A 13214-nucleotide genomic window follows, 5' to 3' on the forward strand; every position below is an offset into this window, starting at 1 on the left:
TCATAGGAGTCTTGGTGGCCTCCTTCACTAGTCTCCTTCTTGCTCAGTCTCTGAGGACGTCCTGCTCTAGTCAGATCTACTCATGGTCCATGTTCCTTCCATGTCTTAATGATGGATCTAACTGGACTCCAGAGATGCTCAGGAACTTGGAAAAGTTCTTGTATTGTTTCCTGACTGATGCGTCTCAACAACCTCTCCACAGAGTTCTTGTAGAGTTCTTCTGTCTTCATGGTGTCGTTACATCCAGGACCCACCAGTGTCTGGACCGTCCAGATCCAGGACTCTTATCCTACATTCACTGACCTCAGATCATCTCTATGTGTTCGATCACGTATTCCACATTTGATATTTTTAATTCACTCACATCTTTATAAATCTGTTTGTACTTTTACACCAAAGAGTCTTTTTAATGGAAACTATTGTTGACAAGCCTGGAAAACTTCTCTGCTCCGTCCACAATCTGCCGACTCACGCAAAACAACAACAACAACAGAAGAAGAGTGTTGTTGACCCAGATATGTTAAGTCATCATCGTGTCCATCAGCCTCTCGCAGCGGGCTTCCATTACGCTCAGCATCTCCATCACGGCCTCCTGCCACGTCAGTAAATACAACAATAAACACTCCAGTGGCTCAAAGTGCAGGGCCAGTGGTTTCTCAAACTCCTTTTTATTTGACACTCACGCTTGAGTTATTAGTCTTGACATTTTACAACGTTATCCACCGGGAATGAGAGTGTGTGTGTGTGTGTGTGTGTGTGTTTGAAAGATTAATAGAGATGCTGGTGGCGGCGAAGCTGCAGCGCAAACAAGAAGTGTTTGGTGTTTACAGGCGGCGGCGGCGGCGGACGGACCCCAGATAGGAGGCATCCATCACGGCTTCGAACGCCGGAGCATCTGAGCTCCGGTCAGGAGGTCTGGGCGTTTGTTTGTCCCTCGTACTTACTCTGAAGGCGGTGCCCTCCTCGATGATGGTGGGCAGCTGAGAGAGGCAGATGTCCACGGCCAGGTCCCACGCCTGCCTGTAGAGAGGCAACCACACATACATCACAATTACATAAGAGCAGCGCCGCCCCGCCACGGGAGACATAAAAAATAAAAACCAGAATAACTGTATAGGGAACGAATTGATCATCTGAGAAGGACTGGGTTGGATTGGTGACAGAAAACAAACAAAAATGACAAACTGGTGAAACATTAGCACCAAAAGTTTCGTGTTTCTGCTTCGGATCAGTCGTCATTTAAACGGCAAATCAGTCGCGTTGCCTCGAGTTGCGGCAACGACTGCAACACATTGCCGACAAACTACCTGTCGTCGGCCAACGTTTTGTATTTGTTCTCCTCTTCCTCGTTTCATGTTTATTCTTACTCCTCACATTTACTACCAGAGCCGAAAAGTTCACCAGTGAAAGTGAAAGACGAGTTATTTAGTTTTAAATATCACCAAAACCACATCATTTATCAGAGTTAGTAAAAACTGCACGACTTTTAACTTCCCCACAGTCCTTGAACTAATCATGTGTGACTGTCGCCGTCATCTGGAACCCCAAAATTCTGATATTTCATCAAAACCACTAAAAAAAATCTTCCAAAAACAGACGGTTTGCACCGAGAAGATTTTGTAAAACACTAAAAATTCTGTGTCTCAAAGCCCAACCGTGAAGCCGTCGCTGACTCGCCTCCATCCGACAGTTGTGTGACAAAAATTAGGAGAGTTTTCAGTTAAAACGGGCTGAACTGCAGGAAGTGTTCACACCGAGCAGAGAGGAGACAGGAAGGGAGACGTCCTTTATCTTGTTTTGTGGCTGAACATGTTTGATTCTGTTCACTTTAACACTTAACAAACCAAAGCTGTAAATTCTCTTAAAGCCCAAAACCTGTCGAGAAGTTCAAACAGCCATCGTAAAAAAAATAAATTAAAAAAATGACACCATTTATTAAAGCCAGAAGCTGTGAAAACAGAACAACATGGTCAAAAAAATGACGTTAGAGAAAAAAAAAACAAAAAAATCGCGCTAAAACCGCCATAAGAGAAGACTCAGATCCTTCTCCTTCTCGTGATGCTCGTGAGCTGCAGGATTTTTCACTGCAGCGAGTAAAAACACGACCGGAGCAAAGAAAACGGGTTCAAACCGATTCTGATAAAGGCTCAGGTCCTGCTAGCTGCTCGCTGGCTGTCGGTTTTCTGCTCCCGAGCTCACGTTGCCTCTCCGGCGCTCTCCTTCCTGCACATGCACCTCTTCAGATTCCCAGCCGGGGGTCCTGGAGAGGGCAGCGAGGAGCCTTTAATCCCTCTCTGCTCACCGGCTCCTCTCTCATGGTCATCATCTCTAATTCATGGGGTTACGTAACTCACATCAAACCTGATCACAGCTCCTCCATTCTCTCTTCCAGCTCCTCTCTCTCTGTTACACTTTCTCCTTTTATTTCTTGCAGCAAATTGAACTCGGGGCCTCGACGGAGCTTCTTCCTCTCTGTTAGCACGAGTTGAGTAATGAGTCGATGTAACGCAACGCTGAGCGAGTGACGCCGACGTCTGCTGTGTAAACGGCTTCTCCCATCAGCCCGCGGTGGTACGATGGAGTCTGAAGATAAACGAATGCGCTAACGTACGATCGGAGGTCATCTCACCTCCACAGAGCAGCTGCTTTGGTTTCGTTGCCTCACGTTTCAACAAAACAAAAGGATGCAGCCGCGCTAGCTCGGTGTTAGCATCCACCGTTTTCTCATAAACGTCACTCCGGTCGACGATAAATTTTAGTTTCAGCTGTTGGTTTGTGACTTTCCTCTCCTACTTGAATGTGTCATAATCGGAGGTTAGCAGCGCCGTGACCGGATGTGATATTAGCTTTTGTTTTCCGCGCGGCTGCAGCCAAGCTAGCTGTAAAATGCTATCTGGCTAATGAGTCTCTATCAGCTGCTTTCTGCTAATTTTTCAACGTGCGACGATATTTATGCTCAACGTGAGCTTCAGAGGAGATAAAAGTGTTGGTCGTTCTCATTTCATGTTATAAAAGTTGAACTCGTTAAAGAGCCCATAATTAAACATTTATACATTTATAATTACATATATATTAAAAAAGATACAAAATATACATTTATATTTATATAGATATATCTAATTGTATCATATATAATTTATAATTTGGGGTCCATTAGAACACATTTATATGGATTCTTGTTTTAGGTCCTGTCCCTTTAAGAAGCTCGGTCTGCTCTGATTGGTCGGTTGGTCTGACAACAGCCAGGTAACAGTTATATTCAAATTATTTAAGTTTAGGCAACTCGAACAAAAGCGACAAGAAGATAATGGAAATAATAATTATTTGTTTGTGGGACGAACTAGCTGATGCACTGAGGGAAAAAAAATAAATAAATAAAAAAATAAATTAATTTTAATGATTTAAAAAATATGTATTTTTATGTTATTATTTTTGTACACAAATATCAATGAAATGACCTAAAAATCTGATAGCAAACAAGATTAAAGAGCAAACACCTTCCATTTCTGACATAATTTTACAAATATTTTTTATTTAATGAAGGAAACCGATAAATTCCAAGTTTAATACTGAAAATATTTATTTATAAAATCAGACACAATTAGTGACGATTAACTGGGAAAAAAGCTTTGATCCTAATTCAGAGTTTATCAATAATACTTTCCTATTTTAGAGCGTTTATTACACTTATTGTGCATTTTAGATTTTCTTGTATATTTTTACTTGCTGCACATTTTTGCTTATGGATTTTACAATTTGACATTTATGTGTTTGTTAAGTGAAAAATAGACGTTTATCCACAACAAAAGTGTTGAATAAATGTGTTTATATTATTAACAATCTTTTTGTAATCTGTCAGAACACAGTTTTTATGAGTATATTGATCATTAACATGTTTATCTGTATCTGTATTAAATATAACATGATATTTATGTTATTACGACGCTTATTCGAGTTGATTTTGTTGCTTTTACAAACACAAGTCCCCCAAAAATATCAAATAAAACTAAATTTCCCCTCTGCGGTGAATAAAGTATCCCCGTTTTATTCTACTGATTCTATAATCTGACATTTATCTGTTTGTTCAGTGAAAAACAGAAGTTTTTCCACAACAAAAGCGCTGAATAAATGTGTTTATAATCAGTTTATATTATTAATACACATCTTGTAATCTGTCAGAATGCAGTTTTAATGAGTATATAATCATTATATTTATATTTTGATGCTTATTTTGGTTGTTTTTACACATGAAGACATTAAAAAGGCCCAAAATCATCCAGTAATAAACAGTAAACGTCATGTTCTGCTGCAGAATTCACTGTTCATGACGTTTTTAACACGTCAGCTGCAGGATTTTAATGAATCTCATTTAGTTGGAGCCTGACTGATGGATGTTTTCTACCAGAATCCTTTGGTGCTAAACGAGCGTCTCTGCACCAAACCAGAGGCACCACGGAGCAGATTCTGTTGTCAGTGTTCAGGTTTCGTAACTGGGAGCTCTGGGATGGGATCTGTGTGGAAGCGCTGCCAGCGAGTCTCCGTCCCTGCTGGCGTTTATGTAACCGGGCCGGCCGGCGGCTCGGAGGAGGAGGGAAGCCGAAGCCGCCGCCGTCGTCCACTCGTGTGTCGCTGGCGGACCAGTTGGCGGCTGACTAAGCGCTTTTTTAAATTCTCCTCCTGCAGGGATCTGCGGCGACGCACGCCCACGTCGGACTCCCACGCCCCCCAAAAAACACCACCCACGGGCAGCGACGGCCGCTCGGCCGCCTCTGCTGCATCTGAATTACAATCGGCTGTTTGTTTTGGGGCGCCAACATCGATCAACGACAGCCCGAGTCTCTTAATTCCAAACTTTCATCTCCCTCTTAGTGCTGCATGTGCTGCTGCAGAAACACAAGTCCTGCTTTACTGTGTGAAGTCTGTAGAGTCGGAGACGCCAGGCGGTTACGCAACAGCTCTGAGCCGGAGGCGAGCCGAGCGAGAGCTGCTTCCAACACAAGCCACATAATGAGTGGGAGAGATGGAGGCCGGCGTTTACAGGAGAGCAGCTACAATAGCAGCGCTTGTGTCAGTGAGAGACGGACGACGGGATCCTTGAAGGGCCGACGGACCGACACCGGGCCGAAACCGGGCCGACGGACCGACACCAGGCCGACGGCCGACACCGGGCCGACACCGGGCCAAAAACGGACCGACACCAGGCCGACACCAGGAGGGCCTTTCAGCGCCGCGGCGTATCGGCGAGAGTCGTAACGAGAACAGCCGCAAAACGCCGTGACGAGACGAGACTCTGAGACTCGTGTCGCTTCGGCCTCCGAACTCCAGCAGCGAGTTGGAGGAGGAAGGTCGTCGTTAACAGTCGCCAAAATAACGTCGTTCAACGGAGGAAGAAGCTGCAGCTCTACATCCTGCTGATATTTAGTTTGTTTCCAGCCTCTCTCTTTGATCGGTGTGAACACTGCCTGCAGTTCAGCCGAGTCGCTCGTAGCTTCTCGGCTGAACTGTCACTTCATGTCAGCCTGTACACGAGAATCGTAACAAGAATCGATGCAAATCACCGCGACAGCTTATGGCCAAAAGTTTTCGAGCCGAAACGCTGACATTTGTGTCGTTTCAGCCTCCGACCTCCATCAGCGAGTTCGATAATCGGCAATGTTTCATCATTTATCGGAGCCAGAAGCTGCAAAAAAACAGGAAAAATACTGAGATTTTCAGCTTTCTAACACGCTTTGTGGCAGCATGTGCACGAGCATCGTAACGAGAATTGATGCAAATCCTCACGGCAGCTAACGGCCGAAAGTTTTGAGCCAAAACTCTGAGATTTGTGTCATTTCGGCCTCCGAACTCTGCCGGTGAGTTCAAGAAGGCAGGTTGTTGTTTAACATCATTTATCGGAGCAAGAAGCTGCAAAAACAGAAAAAAACAACCAGATTTTCAACTTTACGACGTTTTTTTTGCCCTTGTTGCTCCACATACTGTTAACATTTACATATTTAGTTTGTTTCCAGCCTCTCTCCTCTTTGTGAACACTGCCTGCAGTTCAGCCCAGTCGCTCGCAGCTTCTCGGCTGAACTGTCGCTTCGTGTCGGCGTGTACACGAGACTTGTAACGAGAATAGATGCCGATCTGTATAATAAAAATTCAGGGAACCTTTCAGCTGAACTGCAGGCTGTGTGTGGAAACGGATTAAGAACATAAATAATTAAAGATCTGTAGGATGTGGAGTCACCTCCGTTCTCTTCTGTCCAGTGATGTAACCGCTGTGGACATTAAATTACATTATTACAGCTAATTACAGGGATTTTAATAGTTTTTTCAAATCAAGCAGTCAAAGAAATTCTACTTTGGTTTTTTCCTTTTACTGTAATTTCAGGCCGTTTTCATGACACGTCTGACTTCTGTCTCCTCCTCCATGTCGTTGGACTTTACGTTGGCGTTAAAGTGGAGAAACGTGTTTCCGGCTACGTGAAGGTTAAAAGCCTTTGTTTTGTGGCTTCCTGGTTTATTTTCTGCGCTGCGACAGGTTTAACCTCAATCTGCCATCGCTGACACTGACTGAGTCCTGAAATCCCCCCGAGAGCCGCCGTCGTTCTGCCGCTTCCAGCCGACGGTGAGCGCGTTTGGCTGCAGGTGAAGCTGCGTGGGAGGCGGCATGGAGCTGCAGCGCTCAGGTCGGGATTAACGATGATCACAACGAACACGGATGATTAAAGGTTCGTTTATCTCAAAGCTCACGTCGCTGGAAAAGTCAGAAAGATGAAGAACGACCCTGAAAGATCAGGAAGATGAGGCTTTGTTTTATTTCACAGGGAAACTTCTGACCCACTACGTTTATGTTTAAGGCGACAGTTTGAATTCTGGAGAAAATGTTCGTCAATAATCACAAACTCGATGAAATCCGCACAAAGAATCCAGATCCTGACGTGATGTTTGAACCAGATAAACTACTTTTCTCTCTTTAATGCATTTTGTGAACTATTAACAACAGTTTATGTGAAAACAAGCTGCTGCTGCGACGCCTTCAGCCTCCAACAGTCGCCTACAAACACCAGACGGTAAATAAAGGAGGAGCTTCTATACGCTGGGAGACGTGAACACCTCCACGTGTCGGCTCACACGAAACACAACGACGCAAATGAAGCTTTTAGGTTTTTTCTTCTGTTTTTACATTAAATGCAGCTTCACAGGCGGCTCTTGCGTGACTTCTGTCCTTTTAATGCGACTCTAAGTGACTTTTCTCAGAGTCCACAGACGTGACCTTCACTGGAAATAAAAACGGCTCCACATTTTACAGATATTTGACTTGTTCAGCTGAAAAGTTCCCTGATTTTTCATCAAGTGACCGTTGGTTCCAGCTGAGTCACCGACGGCTTCATGGTTGCAGCAAATTCTGCAGAATTTTTATTTTTTTGCAGAATCTGATCAAAGCAAACGGTTTATTTTTGCAGGACTTTTAAATGAGACGTGTAAATAAAGTCGATTAAATATCCACGTTTCATATTTGGTTCATTTCTGGTTAAAATATTTTTGTTAAAAAGGTGAAAATCTGTCGACTTTTGTTTTTACAGTTTGAGTTCAGAGGATGAACAGCGTCGTATATTCAGCTTTAACAGGAACAGATGACGCAGAACTCTAAACGTTGAGCCGTGCATCATAAAAAATGATCTTTAAGCTTTTTTTTTTTCTTTTTTTTTGATTTTTCGATGCAGCAGCTGGTGTGAAGTTCAAAATCTCGTCAGTTTTTCTGTTTTCTCAGCTTCTGGCTCCGATAAATGATGTAATGTTGGAGACTTTTAAACAACAAGCTGCTTTTTAAAGGTTCAGAGGCTGAAACGACACAAATCTCGGAGTTTAGGCTCCAAACTTTGGTGTTTGGCGTCATTACGTATGAGCTTTAATTCATGTAAATGTTGGAATGAAACATGTAGAATAAAGTAAACGTAGATAAACTATCGGGAACAGAGCAGCAGAGACGCTGTGAGCTGAACCCAAACCAGCTTCTAATGAGTCTACCAGCAGAAAATTAATAAAAAGGTTTTAAAAATCACCAGAATGACGCCTTTTATTGGAGCATTAAACCGTAAAAATACAGAGAAGCACCTGATTTTCAACTTGTTGACAATCCTCGAGGGAAACACCGAAGCTTCCACTTTATTCTACGAGTCTCATTTTTTAAAAAATCTCCAAAAACAAACCATCTGCTCCACCTGGACTCCACAAAAAACTAAAAGTTCTGCACCGATCAGTGCAACTGACAAGCTGTTAGTGACTCGACTGTCATTTATTGAGGTTCTAACCCTCATATTCTTCAAATTAGTCGCCGTTTCTGGTGTAAAACGCAAAAGAAATAAGACAAAAACTGCCATAAACACCCACGACACAGAGTCTTCAAGTCTTTTGTTGCTCGTTTACTTAATTTCCAGCCAGAAAAATTGGGGACGTAGAAATCTGCAATAAACCCAAATTTAGTATTTATATGAATCATTGGTCTAAAAGTTCATCGAAATAGTCCAAATTTATTGGAATCATCTAAAACACAGTGTCTCACCATGTGTCGTGTTTATGTTGTTTATGGTCAGAAAATACGAAAGAAATCTGCAATAAATCCAAACTTGGGATTTATTTGACTCACTTTTGGGTTAAAAATTCATAGAAATAGTTTAAATTGATCTAAAAAACACTGTCTCACCATCATTTATGTCAAAAATCCATTTATCTCAAACTGTAGGTCTTAATATTTACATTTAAATCGTCACATTAATCTTATTTCTTCGGTGTTTTAGTTCTGGGACTTTTCTGGCATCGACTTCTTGACTCTACATGAAGCTAAACCGACTTTAAGCCGAGCGGCTGCGACTGCAGGACGTATCTCACTCTGACTGAACCGTTTTTCTAATTAACAAAAACACAAACTAAACGATCGGCGGCTGTTTCAGGAGCAGAGTGCTGCTTTCATTTAACAAACCAGTTCATGAGTTGCGGCCGAACCGGCTCGGAGCAGCGCTCGCCATCTGATCGCATCTTTTCAAATCTCCTCGTTGCTTTTTAAAAGAAGGAAGAGAACCAGCGGCACCACTTCCAGGCATTAAATATGCATCCTGTACCATAAAGAGGAGCTTTTATCCGATCACAGAGCCTCTCAGCTTTTAGCTGCAGCGTGCACAAACACACGAGGAGCTTAAAGGCCTCGGCGATCATGAAGCCGCGTTCTCACCACATGGCGTGCATGTACGTCGGCGGCAGGCGCGGGCTGCTGACCGGCGTGCAGTTGTACGACCGCATGATCCTCTCGGCCAGCAGGAAGTTACGGAACAAGCTGGCCACCAGCAGGTCCTGACGGAACAGCTTCTGGAACAGATCTGGAAGAGAAAAGAACAATCGTCCAGTCAGTTTGTAGTTTTATGGCTGGAAACGGCATAAACAAACAAGCAACGAAAGATGGTGAGATACTGAGTTTATGATAAATTATGACTATTTCTATGAATCTTTATACCAAAAATGATTCAAATAACTACAAAATTTGGATTTATTGCAGATTTCTACGTCACCAATTTGTATTTTCTGCCTGAACACGACATCAACATGCGACAAAAGATGGTGGGACACTGAGTTTGTGATCAGTTTAGACTATTTCTATGAATTTTTAGACCAAAAAATGATTCACATAACTACAGAATTTGGGTTTATTGCAGATTTCTGTCACCAGTTTGTATTTTCTGGCTGTAAATGATATAAACACGTCAAAAAAGACTTGAAGACACTGTGTTTTGATAAATAATGACTATTTCTATGAATTTTTATACCAAAAATGAGTCAGATAACTACAACATTTGGATTTATTGCAGATTTCTACCTCACCAATTTGTATTTTCTGGACTGGAAATGATGTAAACAAGTGACAAAAGATGGTGAGATGCTGTGTTTTTGATAAATAATGACTATTTCTATGAATCTTTATACCAAAAATGATTAATATCCACATCAAATTTGGATTTATTGCAGATTTCTGCATCAACAATTTGTATTTTCTGGATGGAAATTAAGTAAACGAGCAACAACAGACTTGAAGACGCTGTGTTGTGGGAGTTTATGGCAGTTTTAACCTATTTATGTTTTATTTCTTTTGCATTTTACACCAAAAATGCCAAAATTGTTCATATTTTCTCCGGTCAAAGCCTTTATTGGCCTTCACAGCGATCATACTCAGTCCCTAGAAGTTCTAAAAAGCTCTTCTCACGTCTCCACTGTCCGACATCTTCATTCTGTTTTCTGTTCACCATTTGTTCTCCACCTTTGCTGCACGTTTCAGATGATTATCTGAACCTGCACACGTCCTGCGGTACTTTGTCACTTGTTTGTGTCGTTTCCAGCCAAAGGAAACGACCGCTGATACAGAAACCTGCAATAAATCCAACTCTGACACGGACTGGTGAGTCGTCTGGTCTCGGCGCTGAAACTCGCCGCAGCATATGCTGGTTTTTTACAGCTGCCAAATTACGGTTAAAGCGATGTCCCCAATTACTGCTCTGCACACTCCAAACACAATTAATCTCCATTTGAGGCGCCGACCTGCACTCCCGGCGTTTCACATCAACATCTTCACCGCTTTCCCGCCGCCGGGGAGCTTCTCACAACTTTCAGGACTGCTGATGCCTCACTATTGTGCAGTTGTTTTTTTATTGCGTGCCCTAATTTGGGCTCCCTGAGAGCTGCGACACACGGGTCATTTCATTTTTCATCATCGCCAGGATGTGTTGAAATAAAGATTTTATGCCTCGGCGAGCTCGTGCTTCCTCCACCGCCGCCGCCGGTAAGTGCTCGTCTGCTTTTAGGGATAATTTCGGGTTATTGCAACAAAGCATAAAAATAACGCCCTGATTCCACGTTTCTGGACGCTGCTTTTATCGGTTACGACAGCATTACGGAGTAATCACCCCAACTGGGAACGCCGCGGCGCCGACACAAAGCCTGAGAGCGTTCGGCGGCAAACCGCTGTGACGGACAGCAAAGCCTGCGTTTGTAATAACAGCAGATCCGCCATCGATTGAGAATTCCTGAAACGCTTCACACGACAGCGGCCACTGGAGGCTTTTAACAGGTTCTGGTCCTGCATGAAACGAGCAGCGAGCGTCCACAGGATCCGTCGCTTTGATTCACCGTCTACGTGAAACGAACTGCGGCGTTTCTGCTGCTCGCTCCTCATTCGCATAAAGTTGAGTTCTCGGGTTCTTCATTGCGACCGATGAGCGTCGAGCGGAGGTCCGACGTCTCTGAACCGGCCGTCAAACTGAAACGAGGACAGATTCGGCTACTGCGCGGCTTCTTTCTTGCCTCAAATGTTTTAAGAGACACTGTTTACCGACACGGTTTTGGGGATTTTAAACCAAACAAAACCGGGAAATGTGACGCTTTAACGAGGTTCCCGTACAAATTAAACAAAAATCTTGCCACGCTTAGATCAGAAATCCAAAGACACGTGACAAAAATTAGTGGTGGGACTTTAACGCGTTAATTTCGACAGCTTAATTACTAATACGTTTTAAAAAAATAACGCACCTTTCTCAGTTCCCTAGTTTCCAGTAAGACTGATGCAGTAACACTCCAGCCAGTAGGTGGCGCTAATGCACCTAAAGTTTGTTTACCAGCCACGAAGAAGAAGCTCTGAAAGTTTGTGGTGGAAGACTGGACCACATTTGTTGGCTTGTTGGATGGAAAGTTGTTTTTCTTATCGTGGCCTGATGCTGCTTCGTCTCCATGTTTTACAATTTCACCGTGGACCTGCGAGGATCTACGTCATGAGTCAGCGTTCACGTCTCGGACCATCAACGGAGAGGGGCGTCTGCGGCTAAGACCCGGAGAACAAACAGCCGGGATTTTAACGCATCGAGAGCACGATCGCTGTTTTCTTCAACAATCACGTGGTCGAGCGTCTAGACTTCGCCACTCGTGGTCGGTTCTGCTGTGACGTCCTGGTTCAACGTTCAACGCAAAAACCCCAACAAACAACAAAACGGCCGCACATCATGGCCGCTTTCCACCTGACAGAATTCTCTCACTGAGACTTCTTCCTCTTCCCTAACACTGAATCATAGTCGAGGGGTCGCCATTCTGACACGGTTTAAGATCGAAGTAACGAGGCAGGAGTCCTGGAAGCAGCGCGACGCCGAGCGAGGAAACGGCAGCCAATGTTTTCGTCATTTTTACTACGTAAGTAATCGAAGAAATTCAACTTTTATCTTTTCTTTTTTATAATTAATTGCATTTTAATATTTCTGAGGCTCTACTATGTCTAGTCCTGGTGGTTCTGGTTCCACAGAGCTGCAGGACTTTATACTACAGTGAGTTCTGAGTTGACGCCACCACATGGACTCTGACATATCGTTGGACCTCCAGCGCCTCTTCACGGCTGCTGAGTCACGACTCAATCGTCCCGTTCCAGATGGAGAGCGTCTTTGTGAAGCCTCACCTCTGGGCAGCACGTTCCAGGCGATGGTGTCGGTGATGGCGGTGAAGATCCAGTTGAGCTCTCCGAGGGGCGTCCGTCTGTCGTTGAGCCTGCCGGGGATCCTGCAACAAACACAGCACAGATGGCGGCGCGTCAGCCACGCTAGTCGCACACTTCATACTCAGAGCACAAAGAGTCGGCGTCACCGCGACACAATCTGAAGGCGTTTACGGTCGCACGCACTCGGACTGTTACTCAACAGCGAGGATGAACAATCATGTGAGTCGATACAGTCATGTGACACAAGCAGAAGGTAGCATTTAGCCAGCTCAGAAATCTCCTGGAACTTTGTAGGAACAATCTTTATCATCAGAAACTGACATCTGCCCGTTTTTCAGCTGAAGTTTCAACATTTTCATCATTTTTCACCCAGTGGAAGTTTTCAATGAATCTCTCGTGAGTTAGAAACTGAGCGAGACGCTGCTTTCAGACGTCCACATGTCTTTAAGTCTACGTCCCAGAGTCTCCACATGTTCAGGAGATGTTCAGGAGTTTCTGGTGAACGGAGAGAACGCAGCAAATCCTGGAAACCAAAACTCAAGCTTTTGCTTAAGACCTCCCAAATTCAGGATTTGCTCAAAAATTGAAAATAAAAGGTTTTCAAATATATCTCTAATACATCGGATGCACTTGATTGTGAGAATAACATCTGAATGACGTCACTGATGCTTAGAAAGCTTTTATATGTTCGTAGAAATGGGAGTTATGG

The 13214-nt window shown here is 43.7% G+C and overlaps 1 protein-coding gene across 1 annotated transcript in view; it reads right to left on the minus strand.

Moving 5' to 3' along the window:
- The window catches only part of rptor (regulatory associated protein of MTOR, complex 1), a 202978-nt gene that overhangs the window by 77660 nt on the left and 112104 nt on the right, over positions 1-13214 (minus strand). The window contains exons 9-11 of the mRNA XM_008295570.1: positions 12467-12567; positions 9215-9359; positions 945-1020 (exon numbers count right to left, since the gene is read on the minus strand). Coding sequence (XP_008293792.1) covers positions 945-1020; positions 9215-9359; positions 12467-12567 — 322 coding nt within the window. The remainder of the gene's footprint in view (positions 1-944; positions 1021-9214; positions 9360-12466; positions 12568-13214) is intronic.

Source organism: Stegastes partitus, unplaced genomic scaffold (genome assembly GCF_000690725.1).
Source record: "Stegastes partitus isolate 25-593 unplaced genomic scaffold, Stegastes_partitus-1.0.2 Scaffold1059, whole genome shotgun sequence".
NCBI classification, from domain to species: Eukaryota; Metazoa; Chordata; class Actinopteri; family Pomacentridae; genus Stegastes; species Stegastes partitus.